The sequence below is a fragment of the Cucurbita pepo genome, chromosome LG14 (assembly GCF_002806865.2).
Source record: "Cucurbita pepo subsp. pepo cultivar mu-cu-16 chromosome LG14, ASM280686v2, whole genome shotgun sequence".
Lineage (NCBI taxonomy): Eukaryota > Viridiplantae > Streptophyta > Magnoliopsida > Cucurbitales > Cucurbitaceae > Cucurbita > Cucurbita pepo.
In genome coordinates this window covers 3,297,093-3,321,884 of record NC_036651.1, presented here as the reverse complement: position 1 = coordinate 3,321,884, position 24,792 = coordinate 3,297,093, and the positions used below count along the sequence as shown (strand labels likewise).

General features: G+C 40.0%; 6 protein-coding genes across 17 annotated transcripts; 3 read left to right on the top strand and 3 right to left on the bottom strand.

Annotated features, from left to right (window-relative positions):
* The first annotated feature begins 1,444 nt into the window (after positions 1–1,444).
* Positions 1,445–3,868, top strand: LOC111810209 (laccase-11-like). Its single transcript, XM_023696843.1, has 6 exons — positions 1,445–1,596; positions 1,712–1,863; positions 1,964–2,208; positions 2,298–2,426; positions 2,519–3,442; positions 3,528–3,868. Exons 1-6 carry the CDS (start codon positions 1,480–1,482, stop codon positions 3,656–3,658), a joined length of 1,698 nt encoding a protein of 565 aa, XP_023552611.1. The 5' UTR covers positions 1,445–1,479; the 3' UTR covers positions 3,659–3,868.
* A 5-nt stretch (positions 3,869–3,873) lies between these two features.
* LOC111810210 (RCC1 and BTB domain-containing protein 2) lies at positions 3,874–6,383 on the bottom strand. The gene is made up of 4 exons (XM_023696844.1): positions 5,948–6,383; positions 5,127–5,343; positions 4,685–4,997; positions 3,874–4,602 (listed from the first exon to the last, which is right to left on the bottom strand). The coding sequence occupies exons 1-4, from the start codon at positions 6,262–6,264 to the stop codon at positions 4,118–4,120; spliced, it is 1,332 nt and encodes a 443-aa protein (XP_023552612.1). The 5' UTR covers positions 6,265–6,383; the 3' UTR covers positions 3,874–4,117.
* A 171-nt stretch (positions 6,384–6,554) lies between these two features.
* On the top strand, positions 6,555–9,542 carry LOC111810211 (peptidyl-prolyl cis-trans isomerase Pin1-like). Its single transcript, XM_023696845.1, has 2 exons — positions 6,555–7,000; positions 9,164–9,542. The coding sequence occupies exons 1-2, from the start codon at positions 6,757–6,759 to the stop codon at positions 9,286–9,288; spliced, it is 369 nt and encodes a 122-aa protein (XP_023552613.1). The 5' UTR covers positions 6,555–6,756; the 3' UTR covers positions 9,289–9,542.
* Positions 9,543–10,494: 952 nt separating this feature from the next.
* LOC111810206 (GDP-mannose 4,6 dehydratase 2) lies at positions 10,495–11,962 on the top strand. Its single transcript, XM_023696830.1, has one exon. The coding sequence runs from the start codon at positions 10,608–10,610 to the stop codon at positions 11,712–11,714; it is 1,107 nt and encodes a 368-aa protein (XP_023552598.1). The 5' UTR covers positions 10,495–10,607; the 3' UTR covers positions 11,715–11,962.
* Positions 11,963–13,313: 1,351 nt separating this feature from the next.
* On the bottom strand, positions 13,314–19,096 carry LOC111810207. Of its 12 annotated transcripts, none has more exons than XM_023696838.1 (4): positions 18,931–19,096; positions 18,768–18,851; positions 14,681–15,079; positions 13,314–14,531 (listed from the first exon to the last, which is right to left on the bottom strand). In XM_023696838.1, exons 3-4 carry the CDS (start codon positions 14,696–14,698, stop codon positions 13,728–13,730), a joined length of 822 nt encoding a protein of 273 aa, XP_023552606.1. In that variant the 5' UTR covers positions 14,699–15,079; positions 18,768–18,851; positions 18,931–19,096; the 3' UTR covers positions 13,314–13,727. The 12 variants fall into 12 exon arrangements, 10 of the variants coding, with proteins under 10 accessions (XP_023552606.1, XP_023552609.1, XP_023552610.1 ...); XM_023696841.1 differs by lacking the exon at positions 14,681–15,079 and having other exon boundaries at positions 13,314–14,117; positions 14,205–14,531; positions 18,931–19,089; XM_023696842.1 differs by lacking the exon at positions 14,681–15,079 and having other exon boundaries at positions 13,314–14,108; positions 14,205–14,531; positions 18,931–19,089.
* A 472-nt stretch (positions 19,097–19,568) lies between these two features.
* LOC111810205 (pheophytinase, chloroplastic-like) lies at positions 19,569–23,068 on the bottom strand. The gene is made up of 7 exons (XM_023696829.1): positions 22,735–23,068; positions 22,542–22,643; positions 22,289–22,427; positions 21,455–21,625; positions 20,411–20,654; positions 20,170–20,261; positions 19,569–19,996 (listed from the first exon to the last, which is right to left on the bottom strand). Exons 1-7 carry the CDS (start codon positions 22,835–22,837, stop codon positions 19,729–19,731), a joined length of 1,119 nt encoding a protein of 372 aa, XP_023552597.1. The 5' UTR covers positions 22,838–23,068; the 3' UTR covers positions 19,569–19,728.
* Positions 23,069–24,792: the final 1,724 nt, after the last annotated feature.

The window sequence follows — 24,792 nt, the reverse complement described above, 5'->3', positions numbered from 1 at the left end:
TGGAGAGGAGCGAAGCCGCTTTACCAAGTGAAAGAAAGGAGATGACCACCTGCTAGAGAAGAAATTTTTTTACGGAATGTCCTACTCCTACCCGAGCTTTCCGATCAACCAATCCCCTAGTTTCAAGGGCATCTCTATCTTAGGTAGGGCCAGAGATCACTAATCAGTCGAATGAGTCTATCCCTCTAGTCTATCATTATTGGGTCCATCCAATGAATAAAAAGATGAGAAACTTGATCGTTCATATATATATATATATATATATATATATATACATATATATTGGCTCTGATACCAGTTGTTAGGATCACACAACAACGCACACACTCAATCTAAATGAACACAAAGAACACAAAGAACATGATAGAGAAAATGCAAGGAAACTCTGGCTAAAGAATTTATATTAATGACTCCAAATATGTACTTTCTATATTCACTATATTCTCTCTCACCGTACATATTTGGAGTCATCAATATAAATTCTTTAGCCAGAGTTCTCCTTGCATTTTTTCTATCCTGTTCTTTGTGTTCATCTAGATCGAGTGTGTGGGTTGTTGTGCAATCCTAACAACTAAATATACATGAGAGAATGAGAGAATGAGAGAAAGAAGATGAAGATGATATACAAAAATTGAAAGGGGAAGGGGTTTTGTTCGAAAAAGTTTATAACGAAAAAAGAAAAAAAACTCGAGTGTTTGCTCTTTAGTAACCAAAGAAACCACCCGAAAAGAACCAGATTCTCAAAAAGCTTATATCATAAATTTATCGATCATAAATCACTTAAGACTAATTCGACATTAGAACAACCAAACAAACCTAACAAAAAGCACGTTCGACACCGAACACATAAGGATCGAAATCCGTCTATAAAACATGATTTAAGAAACAATAGCTTTTAAAAAGGTTGATGGTTTTTTGAAGAGGGTAAAAATTGTAGGTGGGCTGAATGAATGGGTGAAAAGCAAAGGTCCAGTGGTTACCAAGAAGCTTAGGAAAATAAGTGAGCTCCTCTATAAGCAATGTAGCCATGAATTCAGGGGAAAAGGGAAAAAAGAAGCTTTAAAGTAAATGCTCCTCTTCTCCAACTAATTTCCTCTTTTCAATCCTTAACTTTCAGTCCAAACATTTAACACTGGGCCCTACACCTTCCAATCCCTATGATTAATCAACCTTTTACTATATAGCCTGTTTATGCATAACCAAGGTAGGGTCACTAATATTCTAACACTTCTATTTGGTTTGGAAATCTCAGCCTCTAAGCTAGTCAAAGGCAAGGCAAGGCAAGTCTCTATCAGTATCTTGCTTGCAAGCTTTGGCTATGGAGCCGCTTGCACCATTCCTACCAACTTATTCTCACAAACAAACCTTCATATCAGCGCAGCTTTCTAAATGGTATAAATACTTAACATTCTTCACATTTTAAATCATTCATTCATCATTCATACTTGCATTACCTCTGGAAGAGAGAACCATTGCCAAATGACAATGGCTAGCTTGGTTTGCTTTGTTCGTCGTCTTACGTTTCTCTTCGTCGCCTGTTGTTTTGGATTGATCTCGTTTTCTGCAGAAGCTGCCGTAAAGAGATATCAGTTTGATGTGAGTTAGTATATTCATTCAATAGCTGTAGATGTAGCATATGGATACAAGGATTTTGAATCTTGATTCAGTTCTACTGTTTAGCTAACCTTTCTTTTGAGATTTTGTTTGTCAGGTTCAAGTGCAGAATATCAGTAGGTTATGCCATGCGAAGCCGATTGTCACCATAAACGGAAGGTTTCCAGGGCCGACGATATATGTACAAGAAGGAGATCGAGTTCTTGTTAATGTTACAAACCATGCTCAATATAACATGTCGATTCACTGGTAATATTGAGAAATGACTTTTGCATAACACGAGTGAAAATTGACAAAAGAAAATTTCATTACTTGGGGTTCTTATCTCAGTCTCCTGCATATGTTGCAGGCATGGGTTGAAGCAGTATCGAAACGGGTGGGCAGATGGACCTGCTTATATTACACAATGTCCTATTCAAAGAGGAAGCAGCTATACCTATGATTTCAACGTCACAGGACAAAGAGGCACATTATGGTGGCATGCACATATTCTTTGGCTAAGGGCAACTGTTTATGGTGCAATTGTCATATTGCCCAAGCAAGGAACACCTTATCCATTTCCTCAGCCAAACAGAGAATTTGAAATTCTTCTGGGTTAGATGAGAAAGTTTACTTAAAATTATAGCGTTTGGATCATTGCAAGAAAATGAAAAATAAAGATGGAATTGATACCTCTTGTGCAGGAGAATGGTGGAATAATGATGTTGAGGCCATTGTCAACCAAGGATCCAGCATGGGCGTGCCACCAAATATGTCCGATGCTCACACAATCAATGGCAAGCCAGGGCCACTCTTCCCTTGTTCAGAAAAACGTAAGCAAGAAAGCTATTGAGTCTCTAACAACCAAGTTACAGTGAACGGAGTGCTGATACTGATTCGGTTTTTGTTTGTGGTTCATTTTCAGATACTTTTGCCATGGAGGTTGAAGCAGGAAAGACGTATCTCTTGAGAATAATCAACGCTGCCCTCAACGACGAGCTTTTCTTTGCGATTGCTGGTCACAACATGACGGTTGTGGAGGTTGATGCAGTTTACACGAAACCCTTCACTACACAAGCTATACTAATTGCACCAGGACAGACCACAAATGTCTTGGTGCAAGCCAACCAACCACCAAATAGATACTTCATGGCTTCCAGGTCGTTCATGGACGTTCCAATTCCTGTGGACAACAAAACAGCCACCGGTATTCTCCAATATAAAGGAATCCCTAACACAATTCTCCCAGTCCTTCCTCAATTGCCGGCCTCAAATGACTCGTCATTTGCTTTGAGCTACAACAAAAAGATCAAAAGCTTGAACACACCTCAATATCCTGCTAATGTTCCACTCAAAGTTGATCGAAAGCTTTTCTACACGATTGGTTTGGGCCAAAACGCTTGCCCCACTTGCGTAAATGGAACCCAATTAGTTGCTTCATTAAACAACATCTCTTTTGTGATGCCCCAAATTGGTCTTCTTCAATCTCATTACTTCAATATCAGTGGAGTATTTAGAACTGATTTCCCAGACAGACCTCCGACTCCATTCAACTATACTGGAGCACCACTGACTGCTAATCTGAGAACTGCAGTGGGCACAAGGCTTAGCAAGATTGCATTCAATTCTACGGTCGAGCTGGTACTTCAGGACACCAATCTTCTTACTGTCGAGTCTCATCCATTCCATCTCCATGGCTACAACTTTTTTGTCGTTGGAACCGGGATCGGAAACTTCGATCCAGCCAAAGATCCAGCTAAGTACAACTTGGTCGATCCAGTTGAGAGAAACACAGTTGGAGTTCCCACTGGAGGATGGACCGCCATCCGATTTAGAGCCGACAACCCAGGTGAGTATTGACTTTAAAACATGAACAATAACTTCTAGTTAAATATATATATATAGCTCATATCATTTTGGTAATGAACGTACAGGAGTCTGGTTCATGCACTGTCATCTTGAGGTCCATACAGGATGGGGTCTGAAAACAGCATTTGTTGTTGAAGACGGACCTGGAAAAGATCAATCCATTCTTCCGCCCCCAAAGGATCTTCCACCATGCTAGCCTTTGTACCTGGAAAAAAGGAAGAAACAAGAGAAGAAAAAGGTGTGCGTGGAAAACACAGTGTTCGTTAGAGTCCTGCTCAAATTGCAGGAAATTTCTTTGCCACTTAAATTTATAATAAGATGCCAAAACATTGCGTATTGATTTCATTCTTTATCAAGTGTATTCATTCATAAATCCAGATCAATGATGCGTTTGAGGAACAGGAAACCAAATTACAAAAAGCTTGATCAAATAAAGGCTTACTTGTAGAAATTACATGCCCAAGTTTTCTAGCAAACATTAATTTGAGTATTAAGATGGGGTAAACTAGAGTCTAACTCAATCAGCACAAAAAGCCCAATAAACTTATAGGTACCAACGAAATGCTTCTTCTAGTACCCTTGGATGCAAGAAGGATTCATAGTCACTACATTCGAAGAAACAAACTATAGCCACCAAGACTAGATTTGAACCACATCAGTCAACAACCAGTACTAGATTATGGTCAAAGCCAGACACAGCTTGCACGACGTTGCAATTCTCGAGGCTATCGAGAAAAACTGGCTCAGATTCATCACTGGAACTTCCTAACCCAAGTCTACCGTCCCTTCCACATCCCCAAACCCATACTTCTCCCCTAGAGCTAAGAGCAATTGAATGTGCACGACCTCCCGACACTGCTATAGGTATTTCCCCTGCTAATCCTTCAATCGCCAACGGGATGTTGTTTGGTCCTTCTCTTCCAAGTTGAGACGTCTGATTCCATCCCCATGAGATGATACTTGTCGCATCACTTACGTCTTTATTTGAAGTATCTTGGTATAAGGCCAGAGAATGACCAAGCCCTGCTGCTACAGATTTTACATGGAAACTTGAATCAACCGGTAACAACCCCAAATCTTGTCTAACTCTTCCCAATTGCCCATATACGTTGCTTCCACAGCTTAAGAGGGTGCCATCACCTGAGAATTTGATATGGATCAAACAAATATAAACAGATGTTTGGGTAGTAATATGAAAGTGATTAGCTCCATTGTTACTTACGGCAAAGAACCAAGGAATGATCAAGTCCACATGCAATGTCTACCACTTCAATTCCAGTAAGGTCTTCCACCAAATGAGGTTCCCATATTATTGGCATATTTTTCTCATCCTCCATTGATTCCAAAACCAACCTTTCAGCAAGCTGAATGTTTGGTTGTTCTTGGTCATTTGTAGATCTATATGAACTTGAATCCAAAGGAGACATCTTCAGAGTTCTTCCAATATTTCCCAACCTGCCATCAGCATAATAGCCCCACCCGAATAATTTTCCATCCTCACTTAATGCAAGTGCATGTCCCCAACCAAAAGAGACCTACCAAGAATATGAAAGTTCTTTTCTTGTTAAAAATTTAAAGAACTTGTGCAATTATTACACTACTGCTACTTACTACTTATTTTTGCTATAGTTTAGGAATTTGAATAAGAATGCCAGCAAGCCAACCTTAACTATCCTTTCACCTTCAACTTCTTGAACTCTGGACGGTATGACAGCCTCTATGACATCTTTTCCAAGACCAAGCTGCCCGCGCTTAGACTTTCCCCAAATCCACAGACTTCCATCATCCCCAAGAGCAGCAGAGACAACGCCTGATGCAGATGCCGAACGAACGTTCACTAGGTCCAGCCCTATCACTCTTTTTGGTACATTCCAAGAATCTCTGTCAAAAACGATGCAAGGAAATCATCAACACAATTTTAAAAACTAAAATGGCTCATAATGAAAAGTTAACATCAAATTATGAGAAATGTTGTCGTTTCACCTGCATATCAGCAACTTTGTCAAAATTATTTTGATGCACTAATCATAGCTTAGTCTTTCTGATGCTCAAGTCAACATATGAGATAGTAACTATTAATCGAACAATTGGACAAAGTATTGTTAGGAATCACGGATCTCCACAATGGTACGATATTGTCCATTTTAAGCATAAGCTCTCATGGCTTTGTTTGGCTTCCCCAAAATGCCTCGTACCAATGAAGATGTATTCCTTTACTTATAAACCTAATGAAAATTAGCCCGTGTGGGACTCACTCCCAACAATCCTCAACAAGTACTCCAATACGACTACAGAGCTCAGCATTATTGAACAACTAAGAAGCATTTCTTGGGCTATACCTTCCAATATCAGATAGAACTTTTCAACATTGAACAAAAGAAAACAACTTAAAATAGCGATGGCATTTTTTGAACAGCTAGAAGAAAACCAACACAGATTCTGTAAGAATTCTAATCGCATTTGAGAAAGGGAGACATAAAGCTACCTAGGGGAAGCAAAGCCCCGGCCAAGCTGCGCCTCCTGATCTCTGCCCCAAGCCCAGAGACAGCCTTGCAAATCGACTGCGAGAGAATGATAGTGCCCTGCGGCTACACTGGTAACGTCGGGAGGAAGCCCCGGGACGGTGGTAGGCTCGTAAGCGGCGCCACCAATGCCAGTGAGCGAAGTGGGCAAGCCGATTGCACCATGGCTACCATCCCCAAAGCTCATAACCGCCCTGCTACTCAGGCATCTTCTTCCGAAGGGGATGATTGAGAGTGCCCTTCTCCGTTCCCCCGCCAGAATTCGAATTCCATGAATCATTTGTCTCCACGATCAATTCTCAACCATGTTTATTCGAATTCAACTCCATCGTGCGGTGATCGACACCGATGGCTTGGTTGCTCTGTATTGCCATGCGGTAATTGCTAGTACCTTTGTCTAGATTCATTAATTAATACTTTTCTACATTTTTTAAAATTAAAAAATAATCTTAACATTATTAATAGATTTAAAAAATCTTCAACCGTTAGATATTTCAGAAGCACAGAAACGGACGGTGGAGATTGGATTGCTAGCAGTACGGAAACGAAGTGGGAAAGTATCTCCAGTTCCCATTCTCTCGTGCCTACCATTGTCGAGTTCTCGCCACGATCTCCACCAATCCAAGTGAAAGAAAAAGCGAGGGCGGCGCCACCGTCGGTATCACAGGCTGCCAAGATAGATTCCGATCGCAAACGGAAGAAATCGGCTTCATCGATCTCCTCTGCGGATCGAACTGCGAAGGAAAAGCGTAGCAGCAGTAAGAAGTACAGGATGTCCTCTTCGGCGGCTGCTGGTCAGGTTAGGGCATCGCACATACTCATAAAGCACCAAGGTTCACGACGTCCTGCTTCGTGGAAGGATCCGGAAGGCAGAATTATCAAGAACACTACTCGCGAAAGCGCCGTCTCTCAGCTTACTGTCATTCGAGACGACATCATTTCCGGCAAGTCTAAGTTTGAGGATGTTGCCTCTCGCATTTCTGACTGCAGCTCTGCCAAGCGTGGCGGCGATCTAGGTGCGCTAACTAACCTCCTTTCTCTATTTTCTGATCGCTACGTACTTGTTCTTTTTTATTTTTCATTTCTGTTTGTGCCTGGATGTCTGTATCTTACTTGGATTTTATTGGAGAGATGTGTTGATTATATTTACGTATTTGCTTCGTATTAGGGTTGGAATTCATCTCGTTTTGGTTGTACAGGTCTCTAAGTTGAATTTCTACTTGCGTTCTGAAAATCCTATTATGATCCTGCATTGTTAAGGCTCTAACCCTTATCACAAGATTGTGAAAGATTTGGTTGCCTTCTTACTTTTTAGATTGTGGGACGAAATTGGTTGTGTTAGGAATCACGGACCTCCACAATGATACGATATTGTCCACTTTAAGCACAAGCTCTCGTGGCTTTGCTTTTGGTTTTCCCAAAATGCCTCATGCTAATGGAGATGTATTCCTTACTTACCCATGATCATTCTCTTAATTAAGAGTCAATTTGGGACTCCCTCCCAATAATCTTCAACAATCCTCCCTTCGAACAAAGTACTCCATAAAGCCTCCCCCCTGAGGCCTATGGAGCCCTCGAACAGCCTCCACTTAATCGAGGCTCGACTCTTTTCTCTGGAGCTTTTGAACAAAGTACATCCTTTGTTCTTGAGTCACTTTTGACTACACCTTCGAGATTAGCAACTTCTTTGTTTGACACTTGAAGATTTGATTAGCATGACTAAGTTAAAGGCATGACTTTGATACCATGTTAGGAATTATGGACCTCTACGATGGTATGATATTGTCCACTTTGAACATAAGCTCTCATGGTTTTGCTATTAGTTTCTCCAAAAGGCCTCATACTAATGGAGATGTATTCCTTACTTATAAACCCATGACTATCCTCTTAATTAATCAATGTGGGACTCCTTCCCATCGATCCTCAAGTTGATGCTGGGTTGGATATAATTAGTTGTGCGGACAATTTTACTTAAAAACTTGTGGAAGGACTACTTACTCAGTGCTTGATTTTAACTTAGCTAAACAGGATTCAAGTGCCCCTATCTAGAAAATTTCTGCCTGGTGGTGTGAATTAAACTTTTGGCCCGGCTAATACTAAAGATTTTAAAATATATGAGATGGAGAAGCAGCAATAATTTTACCCGTTACTAGCATTCCACCATAAACTGGTACATCATCTGAACTGTATAATTGGTTCTATTTAATCTTGTAGTCTATTTTCCCCTTCTGAACTGTATATTTCAAGTTAGTTTTACCGGAGCCATAGTCTTTTACCTCTTTTTTTTTTTCTTCATATTTGTAATCTTTCAGTTAGAACAAATTAAGGAGAAAACTTTAAAATCTTTAGTTAAACTTCTACAATATAAGATGAGCATTGAGGGGGACTATTGCCTCCACCTCCTTTTTCTGCTCCACCCTTGGTTTTGTCTGCTAGAAATTTGTAGTTATGTACTCATCTTGCAAGCCCAGTTGATACTCTCCTAAAGAGTATTTGTGTTTGTGTTTGTGTGATGTCCCATATTGGTTGGGGAGGAGAACAAAACACCATTTATAAAGGGTGTGGAAACCTTCTCCTAGCAGACGCGTTTTAAAGCCTTGAGGGGAAGCCTGAAAGGGAAAGCCCAAAGAGGACAATAACTGCTAGCGGTGGGCATGAGTCGTTACAAATGGTATCAGAGCCAGACATCGGAATATATGCCAGCGAAGAGGTTGTTCCCCGAAGTGGAGTAGACAAGAGGTGGTGTGTCAGTAAGGACACTGGGCCCCGAAGGGGGTGGATTTGGTGGCGGTCCCACATCGATTGGAGAAAGGAACGAGTGCCAGCGAGGACGCTGGGCCCTGAAGGGGGGTGGATTGTGACGTCCCACATTGGTTGGGGAGGAGAACAAACGCTATTTATAAGGGTGTGAAAACCTTCTCCTAGCAAATGCGTTTTAAAGCCTTGAGGGGAAGCCCGAAAGGGAAAGCCCAAAGAAGACAATATCTGCTAGTGGTGGGCCTAGATCGTTACAGTTTGGTAGTTCAATAGCAGTTTTCTAGACAATTTCTAGGATCAGAAGGATATGCTGTGATGTTCTATTCGTTATTAGCTGACATTTTATACTAGCAATTGTTTGTGCGTGGATTAGAATGAAATACACTGCATCTGAATGAGCCAACACAATAATGTTATTGCAGGTCCTTTTGGGCGTGGCCAGATGCAGAAGCCTTTTGAAGAAGCAACATTTGCCCTCAAGGTTGGAGAGGTAAGCGACATTGTGGATACTGACAGTGGAGTTCACATAATCAAGCGGATTGCTTAACTTCTCTCATGAATTTCCATGCTCTACTGATGAAAGCATTTAATCCATTTGACCTTTGGGCAAATCGAAGTGTTCAAGTAGGGTTTGGCTATAGCTACTCTGTTTCAATGACCTAAGATTTTTCTGAAGTTCGATGATTTATGCATTAACGCTCAAGCAGATATGGTTTAAATTGTTTGCACCCATAAAGTAGAAAGTCGAACATCTGACTTCTCTTTCATTATTATTATCTATGATTCGATCTGTTCAACCTTTTTTTTGTTTTATATTTGATATAAATGCATTTAGAAATTATTTTCTCCCCCATTTATTAAAATAAAGTATTATTGAGGATAAAATATATTTTTTATTCTGAAGTTTGAAATTGATGTCTCGGTTTAAAAAGCATACTTTTAGTTTTGTGAACTTTGGAAAATGGTTCACTAGTAGTTAAAGGAAATTCTTCGAAGAGAAAATCGATGGAAAGTGGTTCTAAAATTCTGATTGAAACCTCACATATGTTGTACTAGAAAATACATAGATATATTTTTGGTTTGGTAACTCGTCATCGGTAAAGTTTTGAGACCTAAAAACTAAATGAACAAAACTCGAAGGACCAAAAAAGATAATTTACTCAACTTGTAATTTGCATAAAATAGTCGAAACCAATAAAGTCAACGAAATCGAGTTAAGCAAGAATGCAAAAACTAACGTTAAAGCAACATTTAAAAACATAATGCATCGAAATCTATTGAAATAGAGCTTTGACCTTCCGATCTGAAAGACCATGTTGCACTCATACATTAACTTGAAGTCTATTCGAAGTTAGGGTGTTAAAAAAAATGGTGATACGAAAAACCTAATTAAATCAACCTATATTTTTTAGTTAGAATTTGGTAAAAATAAAATTTTAAAATATAAATTAAATTTAGTGGTAAAATTTTGCAAAATATATATTGAAATTAATTAGTAATTCTTAGATAATAAATAAATATATGTTTTAATTATTAATATTTTCTTTAAATAGAAACAAAAAAAAAATTAAATAGATGAATTCATTATTTAGTAAAATTAATTTGGTTTTAAAAAAAATGTCACCCAAGTTCACGTCACTGACCTTAAGATTCAAAAGCCACGAATGGAAAAAAAAAATAATAATAAAAAAGTGAAAGACCATATTGCCCTCCATACATCTTACGTGGCACGTTTTGATTGGCTAATCAGAATGGATTCTCCAAAACGCGGCTATTATAAATAACCTTCCCCCTCTCCCCTTTCTTCTCCCACATTACTTTCTTTCGATTTCTCTCAGATCCGACTGATCAATCGGGTTGATTCCAATGGCATCCATCGCCGACGCCACCAGATCCTCTTCCGACACTAACGGCGCACCGGCGGAGAAGCGCCGGACGGCCTTAATTACCGGCATTACTGGCCAGGATGGTTCGTACCTGACCGAGTTTCTTCTCGAGAAGGGCTATGAAGTCCATGGATTGATCCGGCGATCTTCCAACTTCAACACTCAGCGAATCAACCACATCTACATCGACCCTCACAATGTTAACAAGGCACGAATGAAGCTTCACTACGCTGACCTCACCGACGCCTCCTCTCTCCGCCGATGGCTCGATATCATCCAACCAGATGAGGTCTATAACCTCGCTGCTCAATCGCATGTTGCTGTTTCTTTCGAAATTCCGGATTATACTGCCGACGTTGTTGCCACTGGTGCCCTCCGTCTGCTTGAGGCGGTTCGATCTCATATCTCTGCCACTGGCCGTACTCAAATTCGGTATTACCAAGCGGGATCGTCTGAAATGTTCGGGTCTACTCCGCCGCCTCAGTCGGAGACGACTCCATTTCATCCTCGATCCCCTTACGCTGCAGCGAAGTGCGCCGCGCATTGGTATACCGTGAATTACCGTGAGGCCTACGGGATCTTCGCTTGTAATGGAATACTATTCAACCACGAATCGCCGCGCAGGGGAGAGAATTTCGTGACAAGGAAAATCACACGGGCTGTAGGGCGCATCAAGATTGGGCTGCAAAGCAAGTTGTTCTTGGGGAATCTGCAGGCGTCGAGGGATTGGGGTTTTGCAGGGGACTATGTGGAAGCCATGTGGCTAATGCTACAGCAAGAACAACCCGATGATTACGTGGTTGCGACGGAGGAATCACACACGGTGGAGGAGTTTTTGGAGGTCGCATTTGGGAATGTCGGATTGAATTGGAAGGACCATGTGGTGATCGACAAGAGATACTTCCGGCCGGCGGAGGTCGACAATCTCAAGGGGGATGCAAGCAAGGCGAGGAAGGTATTGGGATGGAAACCAAAGGTTGGATTTGAGAAGCTGGTGAAGATGATGGTGGATGAAGACATTGAAATAGCCAAGCGGGAGAAGGTGTTGGTCGATGCTGGCTACATGGATGCCCAGCAGCAACCTTGATCGGTTCAGATCAGATAGAGCCGACGCAGATCCAACCACCTGCAATTTTCCCAATCCTAGTGTTCTTGAAATGCAATCCTTGTTGAACAGAGATTATAGTTTGATTTGTAGAATTCATTGTCTGTTTTCTTCTGTGCTATTTCTATATGAAGTTCTTCCACATTCAGTTTATTGGATCTGTTCTCATCTTCAACATGTATTACCAATGTTCTCTTCTGGGTGCTGCTTATGAATCCAAAATTCCTCGATGGAGTTTCAGACATGCTCATATCTGAAACCGAGATTAAGAACACTTCAAAATCCAGGCCAAGTAGAGCTCATTGAATCACCGACAATACCATCTTTCAATCAGTATGATTTATTGAGATGGGTCACATGGTGTGTTCAGGCTACGTCGGTGGAGAATCCCCTAGTGATGAAAGGGCCAGAGGAAAGTCCTTAAATTGGCTGTGGCCTCTGCCTGGGCGGCAGGTCGGCAGGTCGGCAGGTGGTGATCTTAGTGGGAGCCAACTCCATTCTAATGGGCTACTACGGTCAACTATCCTAGATTTTGGAACACTGCTGTAGTACATTGTTTTCAACAGCTTAATTTTTGCTGTCAACAGCAAAAATTGACTATAAAATGATTGATTTTCTACGTTTTCTACATCTGGATGAATGCTGAAAAAGAAAGTCAATTATATATATGAACAAGATGGGATTGATATCCAATGTTTCAAGAATTGGCTATGGAATGCTTTGTTTTCCTGAGTTACAACATGATTTCCAATGATGAATCGATCTAATTTGAGTTCTTGCAGGAAGACACTGACTCGGCGGTGGCAAAAATTATTACCAAATCAAGTTCCATGCAAAACAATCCTTCCAATTCTTCTAGTGTAAGAACCTTAATAAGGCTGCAGTGTGATAAATACCTGTCAACAGCCAACCGCCGCAGTCAAGGTTTGAACTTCGAGAAAATCGGTAGAGTTAGTTATCCCTTATCATCCTTGGTATTCCTCTTCTCTATGAGATGTGGGATTGACCCCGCTCTTTCCACAAACTCCTTGTGCCACTACCGCTGTTTCTAGGACTAACCTGTAATTGAAATTGTGGTAGTTTAGATATAACAGGGTTCATTTCTCATTAATGCTCAGCCTAGTTAGAGTAAGAAAGCACTGCATCCCATCAAAATACTCCACATTGAAGCTGATACAACCATTTCCCATAAACTCATCCATTTCTCTCAGGAAAAACAAAAGAACTCTACCAACGACAAAACCCATATATCCTTGCACTAACATGAATATCATTACTGATATTGCTAGTTGAAAAGGTTGTCCAAATTGACCGAGCATTAAACTGTCTCATCCTCAAGGGTCTCAGCTAGCTATCAAACTACACTTAAATGCCCAATACACAAACAAAAGATCTGCCAATTCTTGCAAAACTCGTCTCTACCCTGTGAAATCTAAACTAAGGTCCTTCTCCAACTGCCCATCCTTTCTGAAACACTAATGGAATCCGGTGTATTAACTCGCTTTATTTCATTCATCAACAAACTTTTTTCTCCAAAAAAATAGAAAAAATAGGGAAATTTTGAAAAAAAAAATCATCATAAGAAAAGTATATCGAAGGGTATTGAATATGGCAAACATTGCCCATTTCAAACTCGATCAGGAGGGCAGCAAATTCCACTTGTTTAAGGGAGCTCTAGATGAAGTCATAAAGTGAAAGGAAAAAACATTTACTATCAATAGGGCCGCTTTAGTACAGGATTCAGCAGAAGTTCTGAAATTTGGTTTATCTGTATTATAGAAGTCAGGCAATCAAACAAAAACAGCTGGAGAAAGGTATAATTTTGTGACCACAAGCCAGAAGAAGCTGAGGATATCTGTGCCACTACTAGACCCTGAATCTCTATCCGGAGACCGGCGACCAAGCAATCAGTCTTCATCTTGTCATTGCTGACATACTCAGGGCAGAACCTCGCCAGCCTATTAAACTCGAGATCATCTTCTTGTCATTGTCCCCCTATTTTAGTTCTAGGAATGTTGCCTGACACTTGAGTCGGGCAACCGTTGGGTAATATTTACACAAATAGGCTTCCTTGAACTGATTCCAAGAAATATAACCTCCCACTGGAGTAATAGTTTTCCGGGCGCCTTTCCACCAAAAATGGGCTTCGCCCTTCAGCATGTAAGTCCCGCAGTGGACTTGATATTCTGGTGGACAGTTCATGTACAGAAAGATCGTCTCTATAGCCTCCAACCACGTCTCAACTGCAGCATGATCCACCTTGTCTCCATCAAAAGAAGGCGGTTTATACCACTGAAAATCCCTAAAATAACAAGACTCTACAGTCATCCCCATATCTCTCGTTCCCTGCATTGCAGCCTGATTGGCCACTAGTGTCTGCATTAACTGAGTTAATTGTGCCTGATTGGCCACTAGTGTCTGCATTAACTGAGTCAATTGTGCCTGATTTTCCATAGAGGTTCTCATGAATACCTGTAACACATCCCGTGTAAAGGTCGTTGTCGGCTGGGCAGGCACCTCCTCAAGAATCAGTGCTGGCGCTGGTGGAGTCCCTCTAGGCGTCGGGTTCTGAGGAACAGTCTCTTGAATAGCCCGAGGCTCGGCCTTTCTTTGGCCTCTCCTCGGTGTGGGTGTCTGTGGCCGTGCCTGTTCCTCATCTGAGGTTAGCTCTCTGGTTTCCTCCAGGGGTGGGTGTTGCTCCACCTCGGGGATAGGAATAGTTGGGACCTCTTCGACCCTTCTCCTGCCCCTCCTAGGACCAGGTCTGAGATAGGCTCCTCTCCTCTTAGGCGCCATTATCTGTCAACAGGCAGGGACTGGGAGTCAATACCACGTTTTTATTGTGCCTAATCAAAAGGAGCACAATCATTATTATTTATAACCCTCGACTTGAGTCCCATAAACATATAACTCAATTTTTCCTACCTCTCAAGTATCAATGAACTTACCAAGTCACGGCGGGGCATGTCAGAAGCTTAGGCCATAGAGATACTAGACTCTATACCCTAATGTCTATAGGACCTAAAACCGGTGCTCTGATACCAAACTGTCACAGCCCAAAATTTGAGACTCGAAATTAAGGGTTGGACTAACAGACTATGCCATCAAAACGTGTAAAATGTGATAGACAATAAGAAATTACAGAAAGATTTTAACAATTACGCCGAAGAATTAATGTCAAAACAAAGTATAGTGTATGTGTTTCATGAAAAAGTAAGTGTATGAACTACAAAAACGTATGACATATCTAAACATGAACATGTACAGACTCCTAGACACCCCGGGACACTCCTTTGTGGCTTTAAGATTCCGCACGCGTTCCCGCCTCAAACCATGGCATCACTCACCTGAAGAAAAAAAAAATAGAAAAGAATGAGTATAAAAATACTCAATAAGCAGCTACTTGTAGGCTTTTCTCGCATCCTTATCTTAGTAGGTATCCACAACCTTGTCTCGGGGTTCTAGGGACTGCGAACTAAACTGCAACTCTCTTTTTTATAGCTTAAGAGGCTTGCCCATCTTATGCAGTGGATGATCAGTGTCTTGAGGTGAGACGCGACCTCACAAGTAAAATTGAGGGGACAGTATGATTGGATCTGCATAAGTAACTTTCTCTGAAAATCATCCGTGGAGGTTAGCTGACAACCCTCCCGCGGGACCATACTTCCACTAAAATTGGGGGTTGCGAACCCTTGTGTGCCAGTTAGCTACTAAGTCACCCTACGTAGTTCCACACTCCCCCGCTCAGGGACAGGTTTCTACGACCCGAGGGTCCTGTTCAGAAAACCCCTTAGCTACCACCACTAGGTCGGGGCACAGGTCACACTTCCCTGTCCGGCTCTACCTAGCTAGCTCAACGATCTCAGTATCGAAGTTTTGTCTCGACGGTATGGTACCAGAACAGAGAGGGAAGTGGAGGCTATCCACACTGCTCAACTCTGGCGAGCTACCTACAGTTACCATGGTTTCCTACTAGTCTTTCTAGAGCAGATCTTGGTGGCATAAACTTGAATTCATTCATCTCTAGGATTCTCGCGCAATGTCTCACAAACCTATCGTGGTCAGGAATACTGGGGTCTGGGTCCGCTGGTAATCGCTTCGCGAGCCTAAATGCATGATATTTTAGAGGTATCCCATTCTAGAGTTTTGTCTAGCCTACTTTGTCTCAAGTGCCCTAATCTAAGCTCGTAGTTTTTTCCTATTCAACAAGAAAGATAATACAAGCAATCATGCACTGGAGTTAACATGCAATAATTCAAACAATATTAACAAATATGTTCAACGGGTAGATAACGTTCATTTTCACCCTGAGCGTAGATTTCACAAATTTTCCTTCCTCCTCATGCATACATACAATATCACATTCTCAGTCTAAACAGATTTCATAGTCATTCATATCTAGATTCCATTGATTTCCTTAGTTAATTCATTTCCATGGTTCTATACTAATATACTAGATTTGGAGATTCCATTGATTTCCTTAGTTAATTCATTTCCATGGTTTCTATACTAATATACTAGATTTGGCTAGCTAGGTTTATGAATTTGACACATGCATGCTTATTCCAAGCGGTTCCTACAAGTATTGCTCGTGGGAATCCAAATGGCTACTTACTTGGTTGACGCGTGTCTTTCCAAGCTCGAATTTCTTGATGAAGAAGGTTCCAAAAATTCTGAAATTTCCTTGATAGGTCCTAATTCACATAACAATAAGGTTAGTATCGAAATCAGGACAAAAAACAAACAAACGGAGGCCGAAGTGGTGAAAATATGGGGTTCTATGCATCGGCAGGTTTCCCCCACGCGCAAGGCACACGCGCGGGCAGTGATGCGCTTCGAGCCCCAACGGATGGAGACTTCCCTTCGTATTTTGTCAGGTTGGACTGCTAGTCGTCGGATCGGTTTGGCGGGTGTTCCGGGTCGACCCGAATCCGCACGCTCTGACGCATGTCGACAGGCTGGCCGAACGCACTACTCCAGTGGAATGCTGCCATGTGTCGCTTGCCGGCTCTGCCCTACTCCTTCATTCGTTGGGTGACGCGTAGCGGCAATTCTCTCTCCTCCTACGTGTTTTCAATTTCCAGATTGTTAGGTTTTCGCAATTTCGTTCTATTTTCTTTCGATTTTTTAATCTTTCAATCTGTAATCCAAATCAACTAAGTTTCGGCACGAAAATTGTAGATCTCATATTCTACTCCTACCATGTATTTTTCCTTTATTTGTTTATTGAATACAGAATGAATTACAGCCGTCCAAAGTTACAAAAAAACTCACGTTTTTTGTTTTTGAACGGTTAACCCGAACTTCGATTAAACTACGACTATCGTCCAGAAATCCTTCAAGAAACCTATATGAATCCTATTTTAGTTCCATACCTCAAAAACTCCAGATCTATCACTCAAGAAACTCCTCAGATCTAGGTAAAATTGAAACGAAAAGTTCAGAACCTTACCTTGTTCATTCTTGGATTTTCTTGCTGGAATTGGCGAATCCACCACCCAAACTCTTCCTCCAGCACCGAGAGGAGTCTTGATTCGAAGTTTCTTGCCTTGGATTCGATCTCCAATGGCGGATTTGAGGCAGGCGGCTTCTCTGCTCTTCTTCTCTTCCAAAACCCTTAACTTCTTCTCCCTTCTTCTTTCTCCTCTCTTCTTTCATTCTCTTTCTTGTTATGACCCAACTAACCAGACCCCTCAAGTAAGNTTTTTTTTTTTTTTTTTTTTTTTTTTTTTTTAAATAATATTTATCTCATAACTATCCCGAGCATAGTTTCCTTCTTCATCAACTCAAGCCTCGGTCTCCCAAGCTCGGGTGTTTCAATAACAATAACTAATTAAGCAATAGTCTCAATGATCTCAATATCCAAGCTACAACGAGAGTCATAAAACTAGAAAGAAACCTAAACTAGAAAATTAGCAATTGATTCTACATAATGAAATCGTGATTAGCTATGAAGCATGAACACGTATATGGCACAAACATAAAGACATGTTAACTTCAAAAAGTCCAGGAGATTATTATTATTCTTTTTTATACCTGTGAGTGTTTGGGCCAGCTTGCACACATCTCGACTAATTTCCCAAGAGAACCCACCAAACCGTACAACATTGGATGCCAAGAAAACTTGTACGATATTAAATCCTAAATAGGTGACTATCATGCATGCTAAGGACATGATTATTATAATATACATTTTAAAAATATATATATGTACATCTAAATCACTCTAGTGCTAAAAAAAGGTTTTATTTTAGGATGCTTGTGCATTTATTAACTATTATATGATGTTTTATGTAAAAATATTCAAAATAGAATTCAACCAACTTATCAACTTTCTAATTCTTTTAATATCTTAATGAAAAGGAAATTTTTAAGTCAATAATGCTATTAATTGACATGCATTTCACTTTCAAAATACTCATTCGACACATGTTTATTGTGCTTAACAACGGTTTCAAACATGTCGAACATGTCAAAATTGTACTCAATTTGTTCAACTAGTATAAAACATGTGTATATTGTGCTCAACAAGTGGCCTACACATGTAAGACATGGACACATTATCCAAATTGAAGCTTCTGTACTTCATAAGTAATCAGAATATTAAGGAAATTGAAGTGTTTCAAATGTGATTGGTACATCAAGGAATGCAACACCACACGTAAATGATCAAATCAATTATGCTTAAAATACTCCCGAAGGAGGTATGAAGCGTAGTTTGAAAATTTTAACAACTCATAATTACCAAAACAGGATAGAAAAAATAATAAGAAATCCAATCCTAAACCAAAAACTAAACAAACCATCAGTTCAATCCTAAAAATCCTACCAGCACTTGAAGAAGAGGGCGGTTTCTTACTAAGATATCTGTCAGACTACCTTCCGTAGGAGGTGACTGTAATATCGGTGTTGTCTATAATACGAAATAATCCAAATGAAATTCTAAATTCAGATCCAAGTTCGACAAACTCAAAGAAATTAGGTGTAAATAATCTCCAAGTCTCAAACGAAAAGAGAGAATACAAATGAACTTACGATTTCCAGTGACTTGTGCCTCTCTGAGATAGGATCAACAGCTTCTGATCGCTCCGACATGGAGGAGATTACATCAGCTGGCCTCTTCAAGCGTAGCAACACACATTAAGAAGGGAGAAAATTGAGAAAAATGTGTAGAGATATTGTAGAAACTAAGCAATACCGCTCACTGATAGCGCGAGAGTGCGGATTCTGAAGCCCACATATCTCTGGACTCTCGGAGATGGTTTCCGATCAGTGACGGCTCCGATGCAACCAACGGGATAGAAAAGGCGAATCGAAGGCCCTGAAGTAAGTCAAAGAGTCAGTTTCGGCTCAACCGACGCACTTCTTCTTTTTTTTTTTAATTAAATTTTAATTTTCCAAATTTGTGTTCCTTGTCCTTCAAGTTATTTTTTATATAAAAAAGAAAATTATTTATTTTCTAAAAGTTAAAAATTTATCCAGGCATAAAATTTAATTAAATTTTATTTTTAATAGTTCAATTAATTTTTAAATATTTTAAATATGTCAAAAATATTATGCACATAATAAAAAATTTGAACAACTAATATTTTAATTTTAATTTATTTTTAGGTTAAAGTGCGCCTTCTAATGTTTTAAATTAGATTTTTTAAAAGAAAGATCATTCGGATATATTCTTCGGACCATATCTCGAATTCACTCAAAAAAGAAGAAAGAAACAAAAGTGAGGAGGTGGAACGTGATCTCATGACCTCGAGACAGTTTCGCGCCATAAAGCAGAGGTTAGGGAGTTACCAAGTTACCATATTTGCTTATGACACAATAACAGCTTATCCGAGCTGAAAATATATTCGCTTTATATATTATATCGTATTTTTTTGTTTATCAAATTTAACAAAAATTAGTTTCAAACTAATAATAAGATTTCATTTGAAAAGTATACATAAATCTCAAAATGGAGTGAAGATTCACAAGTGACAGTAAAATTTTGAGTTCTTCAGAGCGTTGGTTGAGCTTGTTGCAGGGTTGCCAGCCAATCCATCAAAGCTGAGTTGACAAGCTCTGGAACTTCATCATGTGGGCAATGGCCTGCTTTCAAATGTACTACGCTTGTGTTGGGATAGAACTCTTTGATTCTGTTGGCCTTAGCAGGTCCAACCCATGGATCTAAGTCACCCCACAGCAACAACAATGGGCAACACAACTCACTCAGCACACTGTTTAGTGTATATTTGCGTTGATTGAACATGAATCTCGTCATCAATCTGCACCGAAATCGACAAACTTCATGTTCCGAGCAATGACTATGATTCACTTATCCATGTATTAAACTATCACGAGTTTCAAAATCCTAAGTTGATAGGTAAGAGTATGTTGATCTTTTATGTATATTTCTAATACTTCGCCTTTTCCAACTACAGGGAAGTAACACACGTACCTGTAATAAACTTCTCTAGCATTCGGGTCGGCTGCTGGCCTTGTTATAGACTCTACCAGATAGTCATCCACATTTTCAGAATTTATGTACACCTGTAAGGGCAACTAAGATGAATTACAAGATATTCGAGCAGGGTGTCACAATCGCACTTTCAAGCATGACCGTGACACAGGGTGACCTGAAATGCTTACACAAAGTGGATCACCATTTGAGACAACAAAGAGCTTAGCCAGCCACTTACACTCTTCAAAACAGAAACAATTCTAGCTGGTTGCTTAGTTTGCCAGAAAAGAACTCCAAGAAAGATCCGCTGAAAAAAGTCTTTCAATGGCTTCACGAGGAATTTCTGGAAGCTTGTTTCTTCTTCTGGCTCATCTGTCAACTTATTTGTGTCTCCGAACTGCCCGGCGGAGTTTAGTAATACGACTCCGCGAACTTGCTCCGGCGACCCTGCTGCTGAAACCAAGGCGGTAAATCCTCCGAGGCTGCCAAAGAACCATTAATTAGTCACTTCAATGCAACATCAAGAATTAGTTTGAATCAAAAGCCTAGTCCTGCTCCAGCCACCACTACTGACAACCAACATGGACAAACTTTTGGCTTTTGCTTTGCCATTGTAACCGTAGATTAAAACATCTAAAACAAACCATAATGAAGAAAGGAAGCTAATTTTAACCATGGTCGTACCATACTGAAATATGGGGTAAACAATAGAATTACAGTATAGGTTAGACTCGAAAAGTCGAGTTGAGACATAAGTTGAAGTAGACTCTACAAGGGAGTGCATGCAACTTAGAACACACATGCTTTGTATCCAAAAAAAAATGGGTGCCACACTTTGAAACATGCAGGTCTTTAGACATTGAAATGATAGCTAAAACACCAAATGGTGCCATCTTGACAAAATTGCAGGCATATAAATAATACCTTTTAGTTTGCTTTTATGAATGACTGTCATGTTTTAGAACAAACTGAAGTTCTTTGTGTCAAAATTGTGTATTTGAAAGTGGCCTTTTGTACTACAAACTTAACCTATAAAGCCATCCAAAAAACCTTCCAAAGAGTAGTTTGAAGAAGGAACTAGGACGCCTATTTTACGGTTACATTCTTTTTCGAGAAACCGAGCTTTCACCAAGATTTTTTCATAATATCTCTCAAAACAAATGACAACTGAAATCCTAAATAATTGTACATAAATATCAAATTGTAATGATGATAAAGATTTCGAGTACACAACGTTTATAGAGCTAAGTCCTTTAAACTTATATTCAGTCCATTTTATTACCTGTTCCCAACTAAAACTGCGGGCTGTTTCACTATTTCCTTCATAAAATCGACAACTTGGTCCCTCCAGACCATGGCATCGTACTCAATAATTGCTTTATCACTCCACCCAAATCCCAGCAAGTCTAAGGCATAAACCTTGTACTTTTTAGCCAGCTCTGGTATGTTATACCTTCATTTACGGAAAAAAAAACCATAAAAAGATAAGGAATTGTTAGGATGACACAACAATGCACACACTCAATCTAGATGAACACAAAGAACAAGAGAAAGAAATGCAAGGAGAAATATTGACTAAAGGTTTACATTGATGACTTCAGTATGTAAAGTAACAGAGAATATGAAAAGTTTCAAAGCACTACCTAAGGGGTATACATATATATAGTTCAGTTCATATATATAGTTTTACCAATATAACCATCTATTATATATAAAGATCTACCAACTTTTTACTATAAATAGTCATTTAGACCCTTTTGCATATATAGTTTTACCATATATATATATATATATATAACAATTGAATAAGCTGTAAATAATCAGCACGTCCCATGACCCAACCGGAAGCACTCAATTTATCGACAACAAGGATACAGTTAAGTTGTCACAAGATTCAGAAGTTCAAGTTCTTTGATTCATTCCATTTCTTAACACGTGAACTCAAATATTAATCATAATCCAAAGTTCCAATGCCTTGATTATTATATGAAGTTGAAACAAAAAGATAGAGAATTTGAACTTAAGATCTAACACCGAAAACTTAAGAGAACTTAATAGTTTCTCAACTCATTCATTAAAGTGCAACCATTAAGAAGAGAAGGCAACTAAATCAAACCTCCAATGAAATACAGAAGCACCAAAACCATGAATAAGAACTATTGGAGGACCTTCCCCTTGTACAACATAATGTATCTTGTGACCCCGCCACGTCCAGAAGTTATAACCTTCTGGCTTGAAAGGCAATCTTTCAATCCCTACAGAAATATTATAGCAAGACTTAGCCAAGCTGCATTGAATAACTCACTAGCAAACCCCATTAAAGAGGTTAAATATACACACACACACACACACACATAAAAGACTCTGACCTTGAGCAGGCTGCATAACCACAGAAGAGCCCATAACTGAAACTTCAGAAGCCACAATTCCCCTAAAGGCAAAACTTCTCCTGTTCATAACACATTTGCTTCCTCCGAGTACAAAGCCAAATTCAAACAATTCAGTACTTAGAATCCGCAACTAGAAACACAGAGCAAAAAAAAAGTAAGCTATGAATCTTACTATGTTGAAATGCTCTCCTCAGAGGAACAAAAGCCGAATTAGCAGTAAGGGCATAAATCTCTGTCTTATACGACGGCGCAATGCCGCTGGGCGAGGAAATCATCGAGAAGGGAAAAGATTATGCTACAATGTTCTAGATACTAAAGAATTAAGACGTTGAGTAAACTGTAAAATTCTTGCAAACGGAATCAAAAATCTAAAATCACGGCAAGTGGGGCTCGCCATTTGAGAGCTTAAAGCGTGTAATGTCTGTGGCTGGTGTGCATTGTGACGTTGTGGCAAGATTCTGGCCAATGCTCGTTCAGATTTATACCATTTTAGGCTTCTGGTGGAAGATGAGAAGCTGCCAATCGTTTCTTCGACTTGAAAGGGACCCCAAGAAAACGACGATCTCTCTCTACACACTGTTTCTGTTGTACTCTAGTTAGTTAGGATACTCCGCTCTTACTCGAGAGACTTGTGTTCATGTCCTGACAACGGAACCACATACAGATAATATTATCTCCATTGGTACGAGACATTTTGGAAAGCCCAAAGTAAAGTTATGAGAAACTCGGATTCATGTCCTGACAATGGAACCACATACAGAGAATATTATCTCCATTGGTACGAGACATTTTGGGAAGCCCAAAGTAAAGTTATGAGAGACTCGGATTCATGTCCTGACAATGGAACCACATACAGAGAATATTATCTCCATTGGTACGAGACATTTTGGGAAGCCCAAAGTAAAGTTATGAGAGACTCGGATTCATGTCCTGACAATGGAACCACATACAGAGAATATTATCTCCATTGGTACGAGACATTTTGGGAAGCCCAAAGTAAAGTTATGAGAGACTCGGATTCGTGTCCTGACAATGGAACCACATACAGAGAATATTATCTCCATTGGTACGAGACATTTTGGGAAGCCCAAAGTAAAGTTATGAGAGACTCGGATTCGTGTCCTGACAATGGAACCACATACAGAGAATATTATCTCCATTGGTACGAGACATTTTGGGAAGCCCAAAGTAAAGTTATGAGAGACTCGGATTCGTGTCCTGACAATGGAACCACATACAGAGAATATTATCTCCATTGGTACGAGACATTTTGGGAAGCCCAAAGTAAAGTTATGAGAGACTCGGATTCGTGTCCTGACAATGGAACCACATACAGAGAATATTATCTCCATTGGTACGAGACATTTTGGGAAGCCCAAAGTAAAGTTATGAGAGACTCGGATTCGTGTCCTGACAATGGAACCACATACAGAGAATATTATCTCCATTGGTACGAGACATTTTGGGAAGCCCAAAGTAAAGTTATGAGAGACTCGGATTCGTGTCCTGACAATGGAACCACATACAGAGAATATTATCTCCATTGGTACGAGACATTTTGGGAAGCCCAAAGTAAAGTTATGAGAGACTCGGATTCGTGTCCTGACAATGGAACCACATACAGAGAATATTATCTCCATTGGTACGAGACATTTTGGGAAGCCCAAAGTAAAGTTATGAGAGACTCGGATTCGTGTCCTGACAATGGAACCACATACAGAGAATATTATCTCCATTGGTACGAGACATTTTGGGAAGCCCAAAGTAAAGTTATGAGAGACTCGGATTCGTGTCCTGACAATGGAACCACATACAGAGAATATTATCTCCATTGGTACGAGACATTTTGGGAAGCCCAAAGTAAAGTTATGAGAGACTCGGATTCGTGTCCTGACAATGGAACCACATACAGAGAATATTATCTCCATTGGTACGAGACATTTTGGGAAGCCCAAAGTAAAGTTATGAGAGACTCGGATTCGTGTCCTGACAATGGAACCACATACAGAGAATATTATCTCCATTGGTACGAGACATTTTGGGAAGCCCAAAGTAAAGTTATGAGAGACTCGGATTCGTGTCCTGACAATGGAACCACATACAGAGAATATTATCTCCATTGGTACGAGACATTTTGGGAAGCCCAAAGTAAAGTTATGAGAGACTCGGATTCGTGTCCTGACAATGGAACCACATACAGAGAATATTATCTCCATTGGTACGAGACATT